This window comes from Atractosteus spatula, chromosome 6 (assembly GCF_055471065.1).
Source record: "Atractosteus spatula isolate fAtrSpa1 chromosome 6, fAtrSpa1.hap1, whole genome shotgun sequence".
In the NCBI taxonomy this organism is placed as follows: Eukaryota; Metazoa; Chordata; class Actinopteri; order Semionotiformes; family Lepisosteidae; genus Atractosteus; species Atractosteus spatula.
The window spans coordinates 2,883,254-2,908,092 of record NC_142711.1 but is presented as its reverse complement, the minus strand read 5'-3'; the positions used below and the strand labels follow the sequence as shown (position 1 = coordinate 2,908,092).

The 24,839-nt window shown below is 41.5% G+C and overlaps 1 protein-coding gene across 2 annotated transcripts; it reads left to right on the top strand.

Annotated features, from left to right (window-relative positions):
• The first annotated feature begins 367 nt into the window (after positions 1-367).
• On the top strand, positions 368-24,242 carry rbbp8 (retinoblastoma binding protein 8). Of its 2 annotated transcripts, none has more exons than XM_088919315.1 (19): positions 368-507; positions 3,910-4,136; positions 7,455-7,497; positions 9,394-9,489; positions 9,929-10,041; positions 11,206-11,278; positions 11,354-11,526; positions 12,814-12,903; positions 13,284-13,375; positions 13,836-13,957; positions 14,109-14,904; positions 15,581-15,707; positions 16,552-16,640; positions 18,632-18,743; positions 20,710-20,844; positions 21,193-21,259; positions 21,945-22,041; positions 22,484-22,625; positions 22,855-24,242. In XM_088919315.1, exons 2-19 carry the CDS (start codon positions 4,022-4,024, stop codon positions 22,950-22,952), a joined length of 2,580 nt encoding a protein of 859 aa, XP_088775441.1. In that variant the 5' UTR covers positions 368-507; positions 3,910-4,021; the 3' UTR covers positions 22,953-24,242. The 2 variants fall into 2 exon arrangements, with proteins under 2 accessions (XP_088775441.1, XP_088775440.1); XM_088919314.1 differs by having other exon boundaries at positions 20,707-20,844.
• The last annotated feature ends 597 nt before the right edge of the window (positions 24,243-24,839 follow it).

The window sequence follows — 24,839 nt, the reverse complement described above, 5'->3', positions numbered from 1 at the left end:
CCTCACTGTTCCTCAGCGGGGGCTGAGCCGAAGCCTCTCAAGGTGTTCGTGCTTTTTTAGCTGCAGGCTACAACTTTTCTTCCTGAGAGCTCGCGCTGGGATGCTGCCAGAGGTGTGAAGCCCAGCGCTGCGAGGCCCAGCCTCCCTCTGCCGGGCTGCGACATGTTGTGGCTGTCTTTGATGCGGGCTGGTGAGACCGGTTTGCGTTTGATCGAGGAACCGGTTTGTCCAGCCTCCTATGCCAACAAATTCAGGTATGATCCAAGGTCCCAGGGAATGTAAAAACCTGCCCAGCCAGTTAGATGAAAGGCATATTAGGTTATCCGTTGCACATTATATAGACGCTACCAAGGGAGCAGAGCTGCCTAGTCAAGGAGGTGTTCTGTTCCAGCTGCCTCTCTGATGGCCAAAGGAGCTGTCTCCTTAAGTGGACAGAGAATCTTTTAGCTTGAGAGGAAGCAAACGCTTGAAGATTTCTGTGCAATCCAGGGATGCTTATGTGAGATGGTGAGTGCAGTTCACTTTTTGGGGGGGGATTTCGTCAGTTCTGCACTGTGAAAGTGTAGTGTTTTTAATCTAACCCTTTGTTTATGATTTTTTTTCCAGCCTGATTTTATTTTATTTGTATTTTAAGAATCTACATCCACTTTAGCTTTTTTTAACATTGTTTAAGAAAAACTGAATATGGGGGGGATTGTTAAAAAAAACCTTTTCTTTTAAAAAAAATAGTGACTGATTAACCAGTGTTTGCCCAGTGGTACCAGCACTGGGAGAGAAAGGAATGAAGACATGCTTCATCACGCCCCTGACTCCTGTGAGTTTGTTTCCACCTGAAGCTTGTGTGGCTGTGAAACCTAAGCTCACTAACATCTAGAGCTATACCCAATCCATATTTAAGAATATGGGTTTGTCTTTAAGTAATTGTAGCGTGACATACATTTTGGCTATAATGCATTCATCTGCAATATATAAGCATGTGGCTGTCCTCTGCGAACTATTTTAATTGATATATCTGGAATACTTAATTTGGGAAGAACCTCCTGATAGTTCAGGTCTAAGATGCAGAGTTAGCGGAGTCGCCATGTGGTTGGGATCAGAAAACGACTTCATTGTGAAGCTCCGCAAAGACTTACTGTACATGTGCGCTGCGCATGACTTCTCTAACCACGGCGAGAGGGACAGACGTGCCGCAGTGTCTTCCCACTCCATTTTCCTTGTCCAGTGTTAAGAGAAACAGGAGGAGACGGGATGCAGTGATTCTGTAAAAGAACTGAAGGAGAAATATGAGATATGCCAGGAATTTTTGGCTGACCTTCTACTCTCTTCCACTTGCAAAGTAGAGATTGTAGAGTGAGAGTCTCTCTTGTACATGGAAGATAAGACAGGGCTAATGAGGCTCAAGAGCCGAGGGGAGAGTTTTTACGCTGTGTAACGTTAATTCCTCTTTTGGATGCAGGGTTTTAATTGCAGTATCACGTTGCAGGACTTGCACTGTAACTTCTGTACACTGTATAATTCTGTCATTTGTGGCTTTGCAGTAGTTTCCCACAGAGAGCTGATTGGCAATCTTCCAGAAACAAACTGCTTTGTGTTTAAATGACCTCAAGGAAAAAAGTTACCCTGTGAAAACGTAATGTATTTTCAGTTCCTTTCAAAACCTTATTTTTGTTTGAACTGTATTGGAGCAGTAGCACATCACTCCTGAGCTCTTGTGTCGTGGGAGCTGAAGAACAGTTGAAATGAAAACTACCGTTTGTCTCGGTTCTGTACTGTGACCTGGCTTTTTGCTGCTGCTCTTATTCAAGTTTGATTTTGTTAGTTGTTTATACTCTTAGGAACATTGTGCTTTAGGAATGAAGTGATTGTCTTGAACAGAAACATTTGAAAATGTTGTCTTATTATTTGAGGGCAAATAAAGTTCAGTTATAATCCAGTGGGATTTTCCAATTACTTTGGATGGCTGTTAGGGCTGATTATTCTTTGGGTCACTGATATAAGTTTTTTTTTTAATATTTATTTTTATATATTTTATATTTTGTGTTTTGTGCTTTCTACTGAGCTTTAAGTCGTCGAGTTATGTTGTTTTCAAAACCTCTACTTTTTTCCTGTATTTTTTATGACAGGCATCTCTGAAAACAGGTTTCAGCTAAATGGATTTGTGTTGTGCTGCTGTGTATGAATTCTAATCAGGAGAAGTATAATCGATTGTAACAGTTGCCTTCCATCATAAACTGGATTGATAAGTTAAAATGGTTATTTGCATTCATTTGTGGAACTGCTTCACTCAGTTTGGCACAGCTATGTGCTTTTAAACATTAGTTTAACGTGGAGGGCTTTTTCTTTTTCAGAACAGAAGAGTAAGGTGTAATTTCTTAAAACTTGAATGTGGCACGTTTTAAGCCGTGCATTATTGAGTAAACCAGCAGCACGGCTTTAGATTCATTTCCTGTTTTTTTTATTTTTGAAGCTTATGAGTTCTTGGCAAAATGTACACCGATGAATACATGTCCTGTGTTTTAAGCTTTAAAGGGATCGGGATTTTTGCTGAATGTCCTTAAAGGTTTGCTAAACTGCAGTCTGGTACTGAAAATCCTCTGTCCAAACACCCTTTAGGAGGGATTCTGACTTCGACTTGAGTCGATGATGGCACAGATGGTCACTTCGCACCACTGGCTCCGTAGTCAAGCACAGACACCAGTGTCTGAACCCTCGGCAGGGTTACTGCTGCAGCAAGAATGGAGCGATTGTGCATCGTTGGCTGTATTTGTAACTGGTTCTTATGAACATGCAGCAGTCATCCCTCAGGTAGCACCGCTTGCCCATTAAGCCATGAAGAAATAAGCTGAGACGCATCATCAGTGTGACAAACTAACCTGTCTCAAATGGGTCACTGCTCACCAGCTCACTGCTTTTTACAAAGCGGTAGAATAGTGGTAGAATAGTCACACAGCATCCGGCTTTAGTTATGACATTTTTTTAATAAAAAAAAACGTGATGAGAACAATTTGTTTTGGCTGAAAAAAAAGCTACGTTAAGCTATGCAAAGATTTCTGGGGAGAGAAAGTGCTTGTTCCCCTCAGAAAACTGGTCTGCTTTCTGACTTTGCAAACGTTCAGCTTCAGTGAGATCATTACACAGAGCCTTTAGATAATAAACGTGTGTGGACGACAGGAATTTATTGGTTTAAATTCAACCGCATTAGAACTTTTTTTTTGATTGGGTGAATCTGTGCCAGAACAGTACTTTCTCACAGTTGTCCTTTATGGGTGTGACTGTTTAATTAACCTGAGATCCCTTTGCTCTACCAGTCTGACCGCTGAGGCAGCTTCAGTTTGACGTCACCCAGTCAGCACTGTGGATCTGATGTGCGGTGCGCAGAGCGGTGGCTCTGTGGCTCAGGATCTGCGCCTGTGGCTGGAAGGCTGCCGGTTCGTATCCCGCGGCCGGCAGAGGAATCCTACTCCACTGGGCTCCTGAGCAAGGTCCTTCACCCCAACTGCTCCAGGGGCGCCGTATAAATGGCTGACCCTGCGCTCTGACCCCAAGCTTCTCTCTCCCTGTCTGTGGGTCTTACGGAGAGCAAGCTGGGGTATGCAAAAAGACAAGTTCCTAATACAAGAAATTGTATATGGCCAATAAAGTGATCTTATCTTATAACTGACCGAAGTCATCAGAAGTAAAGAAGTGTTCTCTGATCATTTGTGCTCCGCAAGTGAAAATGAACTAATTACAAATACAGTTAGAGTTGCACAGCTGCCCATTACCCCATGCCAAGATAAGCTGGTGGATTTTGGGGAGAGTTCAGAGCAGTGGATGTCTTGAACACACTGATGCGTTTTCCACTCACATGTGGGTCTGTGTTTATTTTATCACACAGTTATTACATTGCCTGGTGTTCTGTTCCTTCAGGCCTAGCTCTCAGCCTCCGGGACAGCGGTGCTGGGCTGGGCTGCTCGCAGGGGAACTGGCGAGTTCCTGGCTGGTCATGTGAGAGCAGCGGAGATCCGGACAGCCGGAGAAGATGAACAGCGCTGCCGGTGGGAGCCCGGGCTCGGGCCTGTCCTCTGAGTCTTCCTCTGACTCCTTCAGTGAGCTGCTGGTCAGAATGAAAGACTGCCACGACAGCGAAGTCCAAGGTACCCTGCACCAGTGTGAGCTACATCTTGCACGGTTACCCAGCCTCATTATTCACCTGCTCTTAGCAAATGAGCATTTCTCAGCTGTCTTCACACCTTTTCAGGGAGAGTACTTAATAATCTCGCAGTATATCCGGATGTATATTGGTGAGATTTCCCTCCTGCATGTGTGCTTTGTTCACAGGGTGTGTGTGGGTGTGGTACTGTTAGCCATAAGGCAGAAATTTTTTGTAGCTATCTTAATGGCTGTATAAATATACAGTAGGCCTACTTTGTAATCTCTTCAAGCCATTCATCATGGAAAAGGGAAATTTTTGTCAATATATTTGGCAGGCTCTGATGTTAAAAGTTATAATTCATTACCATTTTAGACTACACAGGAAGAGGAAAGTTTCGGACAACTAAAGTCATTCCCTTGTGCTTCCTACGTTTCAAAATATGTGCAGAAAGTGGAGTGCAGCACACAAGGAGGAGGGAAACTTGCGCAGAGCAGCTTCTATGTTGGGATCGGCAAAAACACAAACAGATTTATACAATGAATATTTTGTGCATAGACAGCAAAACAGCCTGTTTTCTCATAGAATTGTTCTTGAATTATTGTAACATAATCAACACAGTCTTTTACTGTTCCTCCCTTGTGCTCTCTGGTTGATACCTAAAAGGGTTACAAAAGAGAAGAGACCACTCAGCCCATCCAGTTCCTTTGTCTTTTTAAAGTTGCTGATTTATTCAGGTGGTTTCACCCACCCGTTTCTTGAAGGCAGCATGGATATCGGCTTCAACAGCATGGAAGTGTAGCTTGTTCCAGACTCCCACACCCCTTCGTTCAAGAACAGAGTGCCTCCTGTGTTGATTTTTAAATGCACTTCCACGTAGTTTCCCTCTGTTTAGTGTTTTAGGGAAGATTCTGGAAAAAATCCATTGGGACTTTTGATCCAAGGTCCTAGGTCCAAGTTTGACTTTCTGATTCTGTCAGTGCATTTGAGTGTTTTGATCAGTTAGGTCCCCTTGAAATCATCTCTATTCAAGACCTAAAACTCTCAATTCATTTAGCTTAGTTAGTGTAGGACATTTCTTTCAATCCTGAAATGTATCTGGTTTCTCTGTTTCTCTTCCCTGCATTAGCAGAGCAGCAGTGTCTTTCTTGTGTTTTGTTGACCAAAAGTGTACACAATACTCTATATTTTGGCATAACATTCCTTGCTTTAAATTCTACACTTTTAACTGTATATCATAACATTATGTTTGCCTTTTTATTGCTTCTTCACAAGAGAAAGGTCTGTGTCAATATAAACATGTAAAGTGTTTCTTATAAGTACCCTCTTCAAAAGCGCTGTTCTAATATTTATACTATGTTTTTGATTAGTGCATGTAATGTTTTCCATTGAGAAAATGTCTGTTAAATGTCTGCTAAAGTTTTGCCCCACTATTGTCTTGAAATTGCAATAAATTATTTTAAATTTGCACTTCTGAAGTATTTGCAAATCCTTCTCTTTTGATGTCAGCTGTAAACATGGCTACTTTTCTAACTCTAACAGAATCTGGACCATTGATCTAAAATAGGACAAACTGTGGTCCTAGTACAGGTCCATGTGGTACTCCGCTAACCATTTCCCGTTTCTCTATTTCCAATCCATTACCTTGAATGCCTGCTGCCTGCATTCATAAAGAATTCATTTTTTCTTCATTTTATATACCTACTGTTTCTAAATCCATGTGAACTGTCGTTTAGGTCTGCTTCTGCAACTCATAACTGGAAGTTTGTTGTTTCAAATCCCTGTTGGGGCTCCATTAAAATGCCCACCTCTGTAAATGGGTGCAGATGTAAGTTTCTTATGGTAAAAGTGTCAGTTACTTTAGTAATGGTATCGTACCTGTAACCTTGCAATTAAGAGTGGGAAAACCTACTGGTTTACAATTGCTTGCTTTAGTTTTCTTACCCTTTTTCTGGATGGTAAGTACAGTGTTAGTTTTCTAGCCAGTGGGTATACCACTGTGTTTCATCACTTTTGCTGACAGGTTTGAAAGTACTGTACCATCTATCCAAGGCATTCTGCTCGAAAGAATAGTCATTTACACTGCTAGTACTTAAGAAACCTCATGTAGGAGTTGGTTTGATTGTAGCACCGAGTGTGCTTGTGTTGTTCAATAGATGGTGTTTAACAGGAAGCTTCAGATTTCTTATTGAGACGAGTGCTTTATTGGTTTTTATAAACATCTGTCTTAAGTCCTTTTATAAACCCCTTTGTAAATGGAGGTTATGCACTAGAAAATAAATCTTTTCTGAGCTTGTATGTATCCAATATTTAACTTTTTTAAAGAGTGGTACGCACTTTTTTCCAGTTAATCTTTAATGGTTTTTCAATCTGTGGATATTATTAGCGTGGGTAATCAAAGAAAATGATTTTTAGGAAGTTAGACCGAACACTGCCCTTTTGTTCCATTATTCATCTTGGCACGCAGGTGATAGAGTTACAGGCAGCACAGAGTAGCCAGCCTCCCCAGCCCAGGCTGTGCTCTCTGTGGTTCGTATTGCTGATGTTACAATTTCAAACTCTTTCATGAACAAAGTGCCTGTTCATACAGGAACAGCATTGTTTTGCAGCCTCATACCTTTGTGTGGGTGTGGAGCAGGATTAAAGTGCTCTTCATGGGGGTTTTAATTGCAGGTGCTTAATTGATTTGATGAAAGGCAAACCTTTTTTCTCTTATTCTGTTACCTTACGGATCTGCCTGATAGGGCACAAATGTCTCACAGGTGCTGAGTGTCCCTAGGATAAAAAAATTGCTTTTCTGTCACTATCAAAAGGCATTTTGATAATGCACCAAAATCATCCTTTCATGTGATCTGACTCTTTTAATTCTGTTCCCTTCCAAACTCGAGTTATGCTCAATCAGGATTATTCTGTATGAAATCTGCAGTTGCAATACCAATCTTCATTTCACTTTATTTTCCTGAAGTGTGTCTTGAATGTTAATTATGTTGGTTTTGTAATCACAATTACGACACAATTATTTATTACATATCAACCAATGTAGAATAAGGCAGCTGAATAGATCAGTTCTTTTGTGTATATCAGGATCTTCAAAAACATTAGAATTAGACATGGTATGCATTTATTTTTGGCACATTTCTTACAATTGTCAATCTTGGTGTTAAAAAAAGTTAAAACAGATCATAGTGGACTTCCACATTACTGTTAATATGCATAACTCTGTGAACAATATGTATCAAAGGATTGCTAATATGTTTGTTGTTCTGATGTCCATTTCCCCGAATTTCTGCATAATAAATATTTCTACGTTTATCCAATTTAGGACTGCAAATTAAAATAAACAAGCTGAAGAAGGAAAGATGTTTGTAAGTACAATGTATTTGATTTTGTATCTAAACATTCATATTGCACATCATTATCATCTACGTTAAATATTATAAGTAATAATTTTTAGATTTGTTAAAAACCTGTTAAAGTACAGGTAAGTAGATTAACACTTACCTGTTCAAGTCCCTGGTCTTACCATTAGACTCATCACTTATACTTGTTGTGACCTACTCTGTTTTAAAAAAGTAATATGACAGTGTTCATTAAGATCTCTTTTTACTTTTCATGAGCGCTAACAGTGTTGATGGCAATGTTATTTTTTCCATCTGTAATAAAAAAAGGTGAATAATTTCACCTGTCAGCCCTTTTTGCACAATGCCATTTACTCATTATACATTTCCCCAGTGTGGGGAAAGACTTTAATTGAAAATAACGTGTTATCCATATCACTAAGGTAGTTTGTATATCAGTTTGAGATCATGGTAGGAAAATCAAAATAACATCATAGTTTGGGAATATAAAATCGTATGAATCTTGGTCAGGATTAAAAAAGAACAGTTACATTTTTGTAAATGATGTTGATGGTAAGCTGAATACATTGACGAATGCCTCTGTTGTGACATCTTCTGTAGCTTCCAAATAGCTTATTGTTTGGTGCAGTCATTACACAGGTACAGTATTTCATTGTATATAAAATAAGGTTATATAAGCTTGACTGTTCCCCACTGACCCTTCTTCAGCGCTGTAGGTTTAATGTTTCAGTGCCCATGTCCAGTCATACAATGGAGTCTTTCATGGTAGACCTTAGAAGAATAAGAGAGTAACACAGGTAATGACTGTGATAGCACTGAGTCACAGGCCCTCACTGTATTATGGTCTTGAGCCTCTGCACTCGGGGCGGTTTTCAAGTTTCTTTATTAAATCGTTAATATTTCCTGCTGAAAGCTTTTTGTTGAATTGTGTCGAATATTGTATTAACGCTTCCGTTGATTTATCTTATTTGAACCGAATTAAACAGTTAGTTATTCAGGCACCACAATACCCTGTTTAAAAATAATTAAAGAGGTGTAATTTAAAATGTCACAGCTTTTGTATACAAAGTCAAGGAAGGTAGTGGTAGTTTCTGTTGACTGCGTTCAAAAGTACAAAATCAGTAACGGAAGAAAAAATGTCAACCATTGGGCCAGTATTCTCTAAAACCGGTGAATGAATGGAAGTGCTTTAGGAAGGAAGATTTCTATTCAATGAAATTAAAGTTTTATTTTTAATTTAGATTTTAGATTGTCTTCTATATAAATAAAAATAAAACAAATGGCAAAGATATTTGGGAAGAGGTTAAAAGAGAAAGCCTTCTGACAGTGTAGCCCATGTGGTGAGATTACCAGCTAATTGATCTCGGGATCCAGGCATCTCTTGAAAGCAGCCAGGGTACTGGTTTCAGCAACATGCCTGGGTAGAGTGTTCCACACTCCCACAAACCTCTGGCAAAGAAGTACTTCCTGTGCTCAGTTTTAAGGGAACCTCCATGTTTTTTCCACTTGTGTTCTGTGGTATGCTTTTCGGTGTTCATTCTAACTTTATCACTGCCTTTGAAGTTGTTGAATGTTTAGATCAGACCCTTATTAGCCCTGGACAGAGAAGTGGACCCACAGACACAGCACTCGGTTGCCACTGTCCACCTAGATTCCATATTTCTCATTCATCACAGCTCTTAATTGTGCTGTATTGCATGATCTGGTCATACCTGCCCCAAGTATCAGCAAGCAACATCTTTGTCAGGACTGTTGTTCACTGTAAAAATGTGGTCAACCTTTAAGAACTCCTTGTTCTGGACTTTTTCTTTCTTCCACCCAAGTGAAGCTGTGTCTGGCGGTTCTGGTAGGAGAGATTCTTGTTCTTGGTGTTGTGTGCCTCACTGTCCCTCTCAACTCTAGAGATGCCCAAAGGCTGGAAGAGTTCTATACCAAGAACCAGCAGCTCAGGGAGCAGCAGAAAGCACTCCAGGACAATGTGAAAGTGTTGGAGGACAGGTGTGTAGCTACACTGTATTTCTGTTTTTTGTGTGGGACAAAAACAAATGTGAGACATCTGGGTTTTAGCAGTAAGAACAAACCAGTTATTTTCTTGCGTTTATCATGTTCTTGTATTTGTCATGTCCTTAAAAAGAAGGGTATTCACTTGAAACTTGTAGTAAGTCTTCACTGGAAGTATTAGTTTTTTGTTCTGATTGTTCTATCATACTGTACTGCATAATTACATTAAATGACTTTTTAAACAGCTTGTTAATCCTTGCATTTATATTTTATATTCTCATTAATTGGAAAAGCGTATCGCATTGGTAGAAAGACATTGCATTTGAATTTCATATTTAAATGCTTGTGCGTTAAGCTGAGTTTGTTTTTACGAGAAGCATTACAGCCGAAATTATAAAATAAAGGCTACATAAAAATCTTAAATGACATGTTTCAGACTGAGAGCGGGATTGTGTGACAGATGTGCTGTAACCGAAGAGCACATGAAAAAGAAGCAGGTGGAATTTGAAAATGTCCGGCAGCAGAATCTCAGGCTAATCACTGAGCTTAGTAAGTACTCAAGCCTTTGCACTCAATGAGCTGCTCATTGCAAAAAAAAGTTAAATGCTATGCTTTCTGCATTTTTCCTGCACCTTTAAATTGACCTTTGTAAGAAAATGTTTTCGTGTATCCCTATAACCTGCCAGGATTGAAGAATTTGTTTAAATCCTGAAAGTTCCAGCCACATTTTTTATGGCATAACCTAGTGAAGCAAATTAAAAATGTTATCAGTGTCTGCATCCTTCAGAGGGTACCTCAGAGACAGAGAAACAGATCCACAGAGAAACACAGGGCCTTTCTTTGCACACAGCACAATGAGCCTTTAGAGGGATGTAGGCTGATGAAGTCAAGCAGACAGCAGAATTAAGGTATTATCTCTTGGCTGGACTCAAGGGGAAATGGCTTGTTTTGCATTCTTACAAAAAAAAGTCAATGATGTCTTTGTTTTCTCCCTCCTGTGTCTTTCACAAGCAAATGTTAAATAAGAAGCTAGTTTTAACTTTCCATGTGGTGTGCTGCATTCACAGAGTTTTATTTATCAAGGATTGGATTCTCCTCATGATCCAGCTGGCAAAGCTGTCCACAAAATACAGCTGAAACAATAATTTCGGCAAGAGTCTGTGTGCAGTCTGATCATTTATAGATCTTTCTTTGCTTAAACATTTTAAAAGCTAACGTAAGCTGAAGAGATGAACCCTAACATTAGTATACCTATGACCAAATACTCTGTCATATTGACTAATATTGGTAGTTAATCATTTTAATTATAATAGATAGATACTGTTGATAAGATACATGTAAAAATGAGTAAATTAGTGGGTGTCTTTTGTGCTATTTGAAGGTAACTTGGTATCCTACGACATTTACAATAACTCAATTTACATTATAGTTCATTGCATCTGTGAGTGTCACAGCTGTTACTACGTGTACCGAGTTTCTTACAGTCTTAGCAGTTACAGTTCAAGTGGCTGTATTGTACAGAATGCTATAGTGGTTTTTGCCTGACATTGAAAAAGCATTGTAATGAGAATGAGAAGAGAACAATGGAGTCATATCACAGTGGCCCTTAACACTAAACCAAGATGTTTTTTCTAAAAATGTTTTAGCGTTAGTAGTAAGTAGTACCGGAATAATTGTTTGTGGTAATTTTAGTGTTTCTGCTTTTTTGCAAAGTGAATGAAAGAAATAGTCTCCAAGATGAAAACAAGAAGCTTTCTCAACAGCTGGAGCAGCTGAAGAAGACCGCGTAAGTCCGATTCTGCTCTTGGTGCTGTTAGTGCTCGTGTGGGCAGTGACGGAGCTAGGCCCTTTGTCGTGCCAGGGAGAAGATGCTGCAGGCCGCGGAGTCGGACCAGGAGGAGGGGGTTATCCCAGACTCGCCGGTCCCCCAGGTCTCGCAGTCCGTGGTGAACAGAATGAGGAGGAAAAGGGACAACAGGAGCTGTCGGTTCTCGGAGAAACCCTCCGAAGCCCATAAATCACCACCACCTGATGGTAAGCCTGCGTTGGTGTGCATGTTGATGAACAGTAGCATATCTAGTGTGTGCTGTGTGCAGGTGTGGGCACTCCCCACATAGCTCACCGGGTACTGCACTACCACATCACTGATCCCCAGTGGCCCAGCACACCAGACCTGCTGGGCGGCATGGTGTGTCCGTAAGGAGGACTTTACCATCAACTAGTAAAGACAATGGACATATGGTCACAAAGGTGTTGTTGAAGGTGCAATTGTATTGATGCATTATAGTAGTTCATAAAAAATTTGATACACGGTTGTTTCTGAATAACGTACATATATCATTGATCACAGTATATTGCAAGAAATTCACAACTTGCCAAACTCCACAATAACTAAAAATACAACATTTTAAAATCTGCTCTGTTCTTCTCCAAAATATTTTTCTTTGTCCCTTATCTGCTGAGAGCCTGCGGAGTTGCAACACATTCTATTGTGTGGTAAACTAGTCAGTTCCAAGATTTAAGAAAATTTCTGTGGGACAGGATTTTAGGCACCCTGTGATAAACTGAAATCAAGTGCTATTACAATTTGTATGGTTGTTCAAACATACCGCGTGCAAGCTCTTGAAAGCCTAACACAAAAAGAATCAAGATAAAAGAAACATAAAAAACTCTTCAGAATGTAAAGTCGTATCTTTTAAAGCTGCTGCATTGACCTGTCATTCTAAACTTTCTTCTTGTTGCCCACAGTCTGAGAGAGGCAGATTAGCATGCCAGACAGTTTCTTGTGCTTAAAATCAGCATTTTTGACCTGAAGATAAAAGTTGCTGATCTGATTGATGTTTAGGCATTTTTCACAAGTTTTGAAACATGGCAGATAATGTTATGATTCAGCAAAACGAGGGATGTTAAAACACTTTCTGATAAAAATAGAAACCTCATTGATAAAATGTGAGTCTGTGTTTGGCATTATTGCTGCCAGAAATATTTTCTTCAGAAATAACAGAAAATCTAGGCTGAAAGAGAACTTTGAACTTCATTATTGGAGAGTAGGAGGTCCATGGTTTGTAATTCCTAGTCATGTTCTATACCGCTTAATCCTTTATACAACTTCCTGGATATATGTGTGGGCATCAGGCACAGGCCAGGCAATGGTCTTATTTTTTTAAGCACTTGTTAAACTTTTCAAATTACAAAACTGTACAGTTTCAGACACCTGTTCATACTTTGAGCACCTGATCAGCTTTGTATGACTGGTTTAATCATTGTGTGTTTGCACTTCTGTTCACGTTATAAATAAAAGTTGGTTTTGATTTTTTTTAGAGCACAAGCAATGCACGTCTGAACTAACTTTGCATGGTAAAGGTGTTTTGGTTCCAGAAACGTGCTCACTGGAGGAAGCACCAATTTCAAGTAAGGATTAACAGCTTCTAAATAAATTGATTTTTTCTGGAGAAATCCAAATTTGCTCAGACATAAAACTCAAGAGGGCAGCACGGTGGTGCAGTGGTTAGATTGCTGCTTGCAGTGCTGGGTCCCTGGGTTCAGTTCTGGGCCTGGGGTGTGCTGTCTGTGTGGAGTTTGTGTGTTCCCCCCCTGCCTCTCTTCACCTGGGTTTCCTCCAGGTTCTCTAGTTTCCTCCCACAGTCCAGATACATGATGGTGGGTTAATTGGCTTCTAGGAGAACTGGCCCTGATGTGTGTGTGCGGTTCTGTGTCTGTGTGTGCTCTGCGATGGACTGGCGTCTTTCTGGGAAGCTTAATAAAAGCCTGTATCCCTCCCTAACTTTCAGAAAGCCGAGGAGGTTTTCTTGCTGAAGATCCCAGTGGGAATTTAGCTGGTGTTGTTGCTGAAACGCTTGGAACAGGAATTCCTGAGGAGTCGGTAAGTGACTGAATTTGGTTTCTTCATGTCTTATACCCAACCAATAGCACTTCTGCAAAGTGGATCCAAAGGCAGAGGCTGCACAGTCCTGATGATTCTGTATCTTTTGGGGTTTTGTTATAACTGGACTCAGTATTGCTAAACAAACTTTGTCTTCATGAGCATGCTTCCATCTATAAAGGAAAGGAAAGGTTATTGCTCAGAATTAAAAAATACTGTATGTTTGTAACACTCCTTGACTGTTTGAAGTGTTTTGCAAGAAGAAATAATTTCAAGAAACAATGTGCCACGTTTGTTTTGTGAATCAGCATCTACTTGTGTGGATCTACTTGAACCCTTTACCTGCTTGAGAATGTGTGTTTGCTGCAGCTTTCTGTTGTCATCAGCTGGGCTCGTCCAGTTTTAGGAAATGGATGTTTATTAACTTTTGTTCACACGAATTGTGATTGTGTAATTGTAGGAATCCCTCTGTGTTTTGGGGCCCTCTGTCAAAAGCAGTTCGGTGGCTGCTGAGAAACAAGAACATGCCTCTAGAAAACTTCAGTCTAATGAAGCTGTTCCAGCGAAGGACAGTCATCTGGGGTAAGGTGGATGCCGTATAATACCTTATAATTTAATAGAGGCAAGATGTGTACTTGTTGTTTTTTGTTTTTGTTTATCTTAATATGTTGAAACCAATTAAATTATTTGTGCAGTCATAGTAACAGAAGGCTTTGCTTCCACTCTTTCCCAGATATGCGCATCCATCTCCAGATTCCGCACAAAACAGAGACTGGCTTCTGCGCCAGAGGAGCTCTCCGGTGTTTGGCAGCTCTGGGAGACTCATTAAAAAACCGGACCTTGCGGACGAAAGATCCCCTTCTCTCTTGGGACAGCACGTGAAAGCCCCCCCCCTTGCGAGTCGACTGAAGGCGCTGAGTGAAGACATCCCTCGCATCGCGCCACTTAAAACTGGCCTTTCCACTGGCCACTCTTTACAACACAGGGAAGAGCCTGGAGAAGCCGGAAGTGATAGACCAATGTGTGTCAATGGCAAAGCAAGGGGTGCCAGCCCCTGTTCAGCGCTGGTAGAAAGCAGTCAGGACGTGGCCGCTTCAAAGCTGGAAAGCGGAGTGAAGAGGAGAAGTGAGGCAGGCAGTGCCTCCGACAGAAACAACAGCACTGTCAGCAGCCGGGAGAATGTCGCAGACGACCCAACAGACAAGCCTCTCGACCTGTCCGATAGGCCTCACAATGACCGATCACAGGGCTGGGAAAGAAAACCTGCTCCCAAAGACAGGTTAAAACAGACCACTTTGTTTGACTTGCAGCACGCATCCCAGAATTCCCTGCTGAAGCTGTACAATGGAAGGTCTGTCCCTTCTAAAGACTCCCGGGAGGACCCTTATCTACAAGAAGCCATAAGGAGATCACTCAGTAACAAAGACCAAGACAGGACGCCGGAGAAAATAATCAACCCACACGTTTTCCGGATACCGGCAACTCCTCCTGGGAACAAGATGGACACGGAGCAGCTGCTTGATATCAAGGTATGCCTCCTTCCTGCTGAGATTGTGAGGCAGCCATTTTCCCTCCAGATTTTGCATGAGCTTAACCCTATAGTGCAATAACTCAGTAGAAGTTAGTATCTACTTGTCCTATTGCTTATTGCAATTAAGTATTGCAGAAATAAACTGTTTATCCATAAAGAGTTAACTTCACTAGAAATCTTAACCCTAATTTGCAAAGACGAAGCAGTGTTCAACAAGAACAGTCTCATAAGAATACAACACTAAATACATTTGTGAATATCATTGTTGGAAATGTAGTATGTATAAGAGGAGATAAGAAATCCCTTTAAGTACCCTGCATCAAGATGACCTTTAAACTTTATTTGAAACTTACATCCACTTTCATTAGACCACTTACATGTTGTGCCAGAATAAGAACAGAAGACATGCCAACCAAGAGAAAGTAAAATCATATACTGTAGCACTTGTTGGTTCCATTTTGAAATTGACTTTGTGGAAATGGACTCATTTTGCAGTGTGAGAGTGCTCTCCAGTGTGCATTAGGTGGTGCTGTAGAAGCAGAGTAAGAATAAAAAATCTTTATTGCATTAGCATAGCGCTTATGTGCCTGGAACAGTTAGAAATGAAAGGATGTGTGTTAAATGTGTGAAGTGTGTGCGAACACATGAAGTACTCTGTGCTGTTTTGCTGGCAGACCCCCGATGTCCAGGAGCCGATCAGAAAGAAGAGCAGAGTAGCCAGTAAAGACTGCGAGCAGACCTCCGTGCTGCAGCCCAACCCGTGTGCTGTCACAAAGAGGAGTCCCTCGGAGAGAGACGATGGTAACGGAGCTGAAACCAGCTGTCGCTTCTTCCCACAGACCGTCTTTTTACAACACGCATCCGGGGGAAAAAAAAAGTCTAGAGCAGCCTTCCATCTCAGTAATGAAATCTCGAGCCCGCCGCCGTGCACGAACGCACGTGAACTGACAGACAACGAGTCGATACTGCCGAGTATTTATAACGCCATGGCCAGACTGCAGTGGAGAATAAGGGGGCAACAGTTTACACTCATTCTGACTTTCCTGTGGCTTGGTGGAAAAAAAGAGCAAACATGAATCGTGTCTCAGCCTGACGAAGGAGAGCTGACGCCCTGTTTACAATGGAACGCCTTCTTTTTTGGAATAGTGGAGCTCTGGTGAAATACGAGCAGGGGTTCGGACCTGGAGGTGGCCCTGTAGTCTCAGTTGCATTTACACACAGCCTGTGCGATTGGTGTCGTTGCAGTCCTCTGCTCCACAGGCTTATACAACCGGTGGACGGGTGTGTGAAGAGATTCATTCTTACCAATTTATTTGCTTAGCTCATACCCTTAATTCAGGGCTCCTCTTCATGAATTCAATAGCTAAAGTCTGGGTTACGGTCTAGTTGGGATGCTTTTACTCTTCTGTTGTAAGGTACCTATTTGTTTCTACTGAATCCCCCAAATGGGTGTATGTGGATTTTTCAATTAGCTTGTGTTTGGTCACAAAGAGCGATTGCTTCCATGCCACAGAAATGATATGAACATCCCTTTGTTTTTTTTTTAAATAAGAATGTTTCTGTCCATCTCCTCAAATTTTCCAGTTGTTTTGTAAGAGGTAGAGAGTGCTGTCTTGAGCCTGGTCTTTGTGTCCTCTTTCTGAAGGCAAACCCCCTGCCACAGACATGACGTGGAGCCTGGATCCCGGAGCAGACCTCTCCCAGTACAAGACCGACAGCTGCTTAAACCCAGAGGTATTCTGCAGTTTTCTTCTGATGTCTCTCTCATATGAAACCTGGAGCAAATAAATGTTGCATCTCGGTTTTTGTTTTAAAGTGTTTCCACAGTCGTGGTTTATATTGCATCTGGGAACTGATATTTGTTGGCAATATAAGTTTTTCTCTAAATATTTTTCTATAGAGGAACAAGTAAGGGTTTATTCCATGCTGAAAAGAGTCACATACCTGAAGAAGGCTCCACAGCCAAAACGTTGTATTTCTTGTCTTCTCTTTTCAGCAGGGAATAAACTTTTACTTGTTCCTCTGCAGCCTACGTGTGCTGACGCAGATACCTACTACTCCCATTGGTCTTTTTGACATTTTATTGTGTTAAAATATGGAATCATAATGTATTTGACTTGGAGTTTCTGCCATCGATTGACAGAAAATATCCAAATGTCAAAGTGAAAACTAAATTCTACAGATCCCCCTTTTGTATTTGTAAATAGAAAACAGAAAATAACTGATTACATGAGTATTCACCCCCTTTAGGTCAGTATTTGGTAGAGGCACATTTGGCAGAAATTACAGGCATGTGTCTGCTTGAATAGTTTCTACCAGCTTTGCACATTTGGACACAGCAATTTGTGCTCATTCTTCTTTGCAAAATTGCTCAACCTCCCGCAGGTTGAATGGGAACAGTTGGTGACCAGCAGTTTTCAACTACTACCACAGTAAAGTAGTAGGATTGAGATCAGGCTTTGACTGGGCCACTCCAGAACATTAACTTTTTTTTTTAACCACTCCAGTGTGGGTGTATGTTTGGGTCATTGTCCTTCTGGAACGTGAATCTTCTCCCAAGTCCCAAGTCTCTTGCAAACTGCAGCAGGTTTTCCTGCAGGGAAAAACTAAGGCTGCTGCTGGAAGAGGTGTTAGTGAGGCCAGCAGGGGGCTCTCACCCTGCGGTCTGTGTGGATCCTAATGCCCCAGTATAGTGACGGGGACACTATACTATAAACAGGCGCCGTTCTTCGGATGAGACATAAAACCGAGGTCCTGACTCTCTGTGGTCATTAATAATCCCAGGGCGTTTCTCAAAAAGAGTAGGGGTGTAACCCTGGCGTCCTGGCCAAATTTCCCATTGGCCCTTACCAATCATGGCCTCCTAATAATCCCCATCTCTGAACTGGCTTCATCCCTCTGCTCTCCTCCCCACTGAGAGCTGCTGTGAGGTGAGCGTTCTGGTGCATCATCCAGGTGGGGCTGCAGATTACCTGCTGTATAAAGCGCTTTCAGTGGAGTGTCCAGAAAAACGCTACATAAGTGTAATGAGTTGTAAAGACTTCTAAAGACATTCGGTTGCACCAGAGCCATTTTAGGTTTATCTTAGTTAAGGGTCTGAATAATTATGCAATCACTCATTTTCAATTTTCTGTTTATAATTTTTTTAGGAGGATCTGTAGAAATGCTTCATTTTTACATTCTGGCAAAAAATACCAAAAAAAATTCATTGTTATTGTATATTGTAACAGTTAAATGTGCAAATGTCCAAGGGGGTGGGGGTTAAATACTTAAGATTAGCACTGTATGTGTATTTAAAAGATGTCTTGTACAGTTCGTATTTTTCAGAGTTTCCGAGATTCTCCAACTGTTTTCTACTAAACTTGGTGCTTCCAAGTCCATGCAGAGAAATTGTTTAGGTTTACTCTAGCTCCCCCTGCTGTTGCTTCTGTCATGGTGCAGATATTTTGAAAAGACCATTACGGCGCTTGTAGTTTACTTGTGTCGAAAGAAGTTTAAGTCTGATCAATGACGTGTAACTAGTGGTGAGAGAGTGGGAGTAACCATATCTTTATATCTTTATGCTTCTTAACTCTGATGTTGCAGGCACATGAATACTTTGTGGAGTTCGGAATTACCCTTCTGTTTGTTTTTGTACATTTCTTCTACTTCGATTATACTGGCTGTCCTGCAAGGAGCTGGCCCACGTGTGCTGGGTATGTAAGTGTCTGCGTCTCCCTCTGCAGGCCGGGGATCAGGGGGCTGACGGAGACAGCGTGGACGCAGACTGCACTTTCGTCAGCAGCAGCGTGCTCCTGAGGGGGCTGAAACAAGACGAGGATGAGAGCACCCGTTCTGGTAATTGAGTGGGGCGGTGGTGCTGTTCCCATGCACTTCACTGAAACGGGTACATGGGGCCTTGCAAAGGCGTTCCAAGTTGCAAAACGCCGCATACACATTTTTTAAACTTTGTGTTTTAGTCAAAAACGTGAATCATTCAGCTGAAATAAAGAAAAATAAGCAAACACTGAAGATAAAAGCTGGAGTACATTGATTGCATGAGTATTTTGGCTACCATTACAGCCAGAAGTCTTCCTGGGTGTGTCTGTTCCAGCTTTGAACGCCGGGTTGGTGCAATTTTCCACCCCTTCTTCTTAGCAGTTGGGTTTGCATCACTTGGCACTTAGAGCAAACTGTTCCAATTTTGTGCCTTTTTTGACCACAAGACTTTCTGCCACAGGCTTGTAGTATTACTCAGTCGCTTTCTCATAAACCCCAAGTGCAATCTGAGATGGGTTTGTTTCAGTTCCCTGCACTGCTCCTTTGCGGAGTGACTGGAATATTGCTGGCCCTTGGACAATTTCTCCCATCTCAGCTGCTGAGTTCTAACTCTTTCATCACTGCTGTTGGCCTCATAGTGGTGTCTCCAACCAGTGTCGGCTGTTTCTGCCACATTAGTGCCCTGAAAGCTCAGTTTGCAAGATCACAGTGTCTCGTCTTGAGACTTGGGTTCACCACTGGGATTCTGAGACTAACTTTGATGAATCAGTGTAGTGGAAGTGCCTTTCCTCTTCACCCATGACAGTTTCTGCTCCATGCTCCTCTGCTCCTCAGATGGCCAGATTGTAGAATTCGTGCCACTCAAAACTTCAACCGCTGACAAATAGTATGCTGACGTAGCCCCCAAGTGACTGTTGTTTATTCCAACCCTTAAAGTCTGTTTTGCAATTTGTTGATGAAGGACTCCTTGACATCTGCCATTAAGTAATTAAGTGAGTACTCGGAAGAGTTAAAACGCGAAGGTAAAATTAGCTAGTGCATTGCTCACCCTCGACAAAGTTGGTCAAACCTGGTTTCCCATAAGATCAGATCACTTTATTGGCCATATACAATGTCTTGCATTAGGAGTTTCTTTCCACATACCCCAGCTTGCTCTCCGTGAGACACACAGACAGGGAGAGAAGCTGGGGGTCAGAGCACAGGGTCAGCCATTGTACAGCGCCCCTGGAGCAGTTGGAGTTAAGGGCCTTGCTCAGGGGCCCAACGGAGTAGGATTCCTCTGCCGGCCGCGGGATATGAACCAGCAACCTTCCAGTCACAGGAGCAGATCCTGAGCCATGGTGCCACCGTTCCACCCTGTGTTCTTGGTCCCTTTCCTTATATGCAGTATCTGTGTTACTAATGGGTCATATTCTTTGCAACTGTGTTTACAGTTTTCATTTGCTGTTGACAATTCTGTCTGCATGGCTTTCTACATTAACGAAGAACTAACATGATATTAAATGATGTTATGCTTCTTAACCGCTTGCTGGTACAGTATATACATGCATGTTTTTAAGAAGTTGTGTTGTTTTCAGAATTCAGCTGCTCTGATTGTAAATAAAACTAAAGCATGAGCAAATCTCTCCTTCTTTAGCTTTCCTGTATAGTTCAGAAAAAAAAATCCAAATACTGTTCCTCAGCTAAAAAAGCTTGAATGATGTGGCTCCTGGCTGTACCTGTAGATAAACTATGATTCTGATCATCACACAGGGATGAGGGATACTCAGACTACTGTTTTCTTGTATCGTATGTGTCTGTTTCTTTTATTCTGAAACAGAGAATCACATTTCACCAGTTTTCTGCTAAAAAGTTTATACGACTGTGTTGAAGGGAATGAATGTCAAGACACTTGCTAATGAAGATAAGCCGTTGGTTTTGTTGTTGCTCTGTTTCTTTTTTGGCTCTTATACAAATGCTTAGGGCAGTCAGAGTGAATCAGATGTAAAACTTCTCCTGCTTGTCACAGCTTTCAGTGACGACCTTGTCTGTGTGTCCACAGCAGGTGGTGGACAGCGAGGAAATGACAGCCTTGCAGAAATCTTTGACCGGACAGTCTATGGGGAGTACGAGTCCTGTCCGAGGGACGACAGTCTGCAGCATGAAGGGGACCCCGAGGAAGGGGAGAAGTCTGTTAACAGTAAGCTTTTTTAAGGCCTGTAAGGGGCTTGAAAGGGTTCAAGAATTAAGATAGTAGCTGAGATAGATTCAGATGTGATCTACAGTATATGCTTTCTCGCACAACACTAATGTTAGACGGCACATGGTGGAAAGTGCATATGTGATTTTGGGGTCTTTCGCTTTTAGAAGACTCAGCTGTAATATCTACTATGGAGATATGCATGTTGACAGTACTCTACAATGCTGAGGGTGATTCTATAGACCGGTAATGATTACTGCCAGTTAATGTGGCCAATATGAGAGGAATCAGGCCAGCTCCAATCCTTTCTAACTTTTATAGTGCTTTCTTCTTACCTTTTCCCAATAGCGTCTGAGGAAAAAAACAATATCCAGAGCCACACTTTTGTAGAACCTTGTTTAATAACCAAAGGAAGGTAAGACGTTGATTTAAAATAATGCTCATTATTTGACCAATGGTTGTGTCTATCTTATTACCTCTTGCGTTACTTTGTTAAAACTGTACATTGTGCTCTTTAGACATAGAGAATATTGTGCATTTACTGTACATCACTGTGTGTACCGTGAATACTCTACAGTTAGAATACTGTGTACAATTGTGATCACTGTGATCCAGAGAGCGCAGCCATATACATTCCTGAGGTTCAAAGGAGTTAACTTCTTAAGAATCCAAACTGAAACATGAGCCAGAGGACGGACAGCGCTTCTGTATAGAAACGGCTGTGGGAGTCTGGAAAGAGCTGCCCAGCCATGCTGGTGAAACCGCTGCTCTGGGAGGAAGCTGGGTAAATGGCCTTGGTGGATCAGTGGGTGAGCTCCATGGCCCAAATGGGTAGTGTTTATCTTGTTGTGTGGCGATTATGAAGGAGCCACGACAGTGTTCTGTAGCCTCACCGGAATGAAGCCTTGCCCAAAATATTTCATCCTGAAATTATTGGCATGTACGAAATCGGGCAGTCTCTCACATTACGTTAACCTACTGTGTACATCAGTCTAGGAACCTCAGTGCACAGTGTAAAGAACTTTTGTTTCGTAAAGATAAACGGGAAGCATGTGGTGTAGAGAAAGGTATCGCGTCACACCTCTCCTCTGGTTCCTTAGAGCGAACACCACCCTGAACTTTCCTCATGTGGACGTGGTGCGCAGGAGAGAGGAGAGGAAGAAGCTGCAAGGACACACGTGTAAGGAGTGTGAAATTGTGAGTAAAAAACTGAGCTTTTGAGCACCTTAAACGACTTTTAATTTTAAAAGGAAAGGAACAAAATCCCTGGAAGGAGTTAGGATGCCTGTTACTGAAAGGACATCCACCCCTCTGACCTCGAGACAGTGTAAAACTGGCAGGGGACCTGGTCTCTTGTCGTGGCAGAATGATCCGCAGTCTGGGGGGGGCGCTGTGTGGCCAGAATCGAACCCCAGCAGGGGCAGGGCTGCAGGTTTCGTGTGCCGTGTCTTCTGAAGCTAGAAGCACAAAGCCTTCCTATCTCAGCCGTAGATCAGAATGAAAAACGAGTGCTTTATTTTATCACGGATCCTCTGCCCGCTGTTTAAAACGCATCGAGTTCCTGCTCGATGGCGATGAGAGATCGGCACTTGGGCCAGAGTCCGTGAAGAGTGTCAGTGTGGTGTTTGCGGCCCTTCAGTATTACGCAGATCTGCCGGAAGAGGAGCGCAGGAAGAAGCTGTCGTCCTGCTCCAGGCACCGGTTCAGATACATCCCTCCAAGCACTCCGGAGAACTTCTGGGAGGTGGGCTTTCCCTCCACACAGACCTGCGTGGACAGAGGTGGGAGCCATCACTGTTCTTTGATAACCCTGGCACTGTTGTTTCTGCTGGTGTTTTCCTGGAGCCCAGAAACCATTCAAAGTAACTAATGCAGCTTTAATTCTCTATCGTTATTAAGCAGAGATTTCTTATTGTTCGGCCGCACTCAAAGTTTTGTAAGCTCACATTTCAATCCAAAGCTGTACAAGCTGTGTGCTGCGTAGTGGTCACACGTTTTTTTGTTCTTCAGGGTACATCAAAGATGATATCGAACCACCCCAGCGTACGAGGAGGCGCCGACCTTATAACGCAATATTTTCACCTAAAGGCAAAGAACAAAAGACATAAAACCTGATTCTAAAGCTGCACAAGGAAAATAAGTAAAGGCCAGATTTTTTGAGATGTAAAACATGATTATTGGGGGAAAAAGAAGTGAAAAAAAAACTAAAGTAAAAGGTGCAGGAAAAATGGCAATTGCAGTCTAAATCTCAAGTTCAGAATCGGAAATGCTGCAAAGATGAAACTTTGGCACTCGTAACTTTTCCCTAAGCTGGAAAGGCTACAAACCGAATAGAAGCTTGTACGAAATGCCATCACTGACTAAATGTCAAGCTAAGCATATGCTCGGTGGCAGTGAACTTGGAAAAGCTTATTCAAGTGTATTTTAACAACATACATTTTAGCTGCATCACAGTGCTCATAGGAGCTTCATGATTGTGAAGTAGCAACTGTAATGTCTGTCATTATAAGGAGTGTACAGTGCTTTGTCTTTTTGTTTTCAGTCCTTTACTGTACACATCTTAACTCAGACATGTGGTACAATGAGTCTCTTGTCTGTAACGCGGAAATAGTGTTTAGCATTGCTCTGAATTCTTTGTGTAATACAGAAAGGGCTTACAATTTATACAAAAACTTAGTTATCAAGCCCTGTTTTGTATTGTGTTTTGTATTAAACAAGATGGCCAGAAAGCATTTTAGACTGCAGAGGGCAGCGGCTGCTTGTGTAGGGACTGAGATGATGGGTCACTCAGATTCCCCTCTCTAGATTGCCTGTTCCTGCAGGATGTCAGACACTATGGTTTTGCTCACTAAAGTTTAATTTAGGCCTCCAGAGGTGACAGTCTCATGGGTGTAGTACACAAACATATTTATTTTAGAAGGTTCTTCTTTATTTTTACAATTTTTTTTTCCTAGAGGCAGGCTTTTCAGTTGTATCTGCTGTTTCTCCTTCTAGCTGAGCTCTGTTACTTAACCAGTACCTTCAAACATCACAGTAACACTCTGAACCAGGCTCCAGGTTATCTGTGGGTAATAATCAAGTCTGGTTTCAAGGCACCTGTTTAAGAGATGTTAACTGGGGTGTATTGGAAACCAGCACCAAGGGGACATTCAGGACAAGGGAGTTAGAGGCCCTGACTTGAAGCATATGCTGACCATTTAAAATTAAGTAAGGCTTAAGGCTGTAAGGAAAAAGATCTATTTTTTGAGTAGGCTTATAAAGTGCAGAGGTCCTGGTCAGTTATTTTTTTTCTTACATCTGTTCTAATGTGTGAAATCTGTAAATATTTCAGCTGTCTGTGTTTGTTTATTTTGTCTGTTTTGTAAAGTTTTGTCAAATTAATAAAAGATCTAAATGCCTTTGTCTGCACCTTCCTTGTGTATAATTGAAGGGTTGCCTGTAAAGCAGGTTTGACCTGATTGAAAACACAGAAAGGGCAGTTTCTCAAACTCTGAGCCATCTGTGCTAAGACCTTGTAATATTTTAGATAATAATTAGGATGCAAAAATGTTTAACAGAAGATGACTTGAATTGATTTGTATTTATTGTAGTGTTGCAATTAAATAACAGACATGCTGTGTATATCTTAAAAAAGCCAAAACTAGTTGGCAAGAAATAGCATTTGTTGCTATAGATCCAAGCCTTTCAAAACATTATTAACGGGTTATGTTTTGGTGATATATTATAATTTTTGTAACACAAACTATAGGTAGTATACATACACTAAAGTTACTAAAGTTCCTTTCTTGTCATATATACTGCCATTTTACACATTTGATCCTGCATCTCAATCAATGTTTTGTTCTTGCTTTTCATTGTCAGAAAACTTCACTTCAACAGTATTTCAAGGTAATCTGGTAGCAAAATATTTCCTTTATTTTCCACCAGAGGGCAATAGGGAGACACACCATATATTTCAAAGTAAGGTGCGTTTTGTTTTCAGTTGACATTTTAAA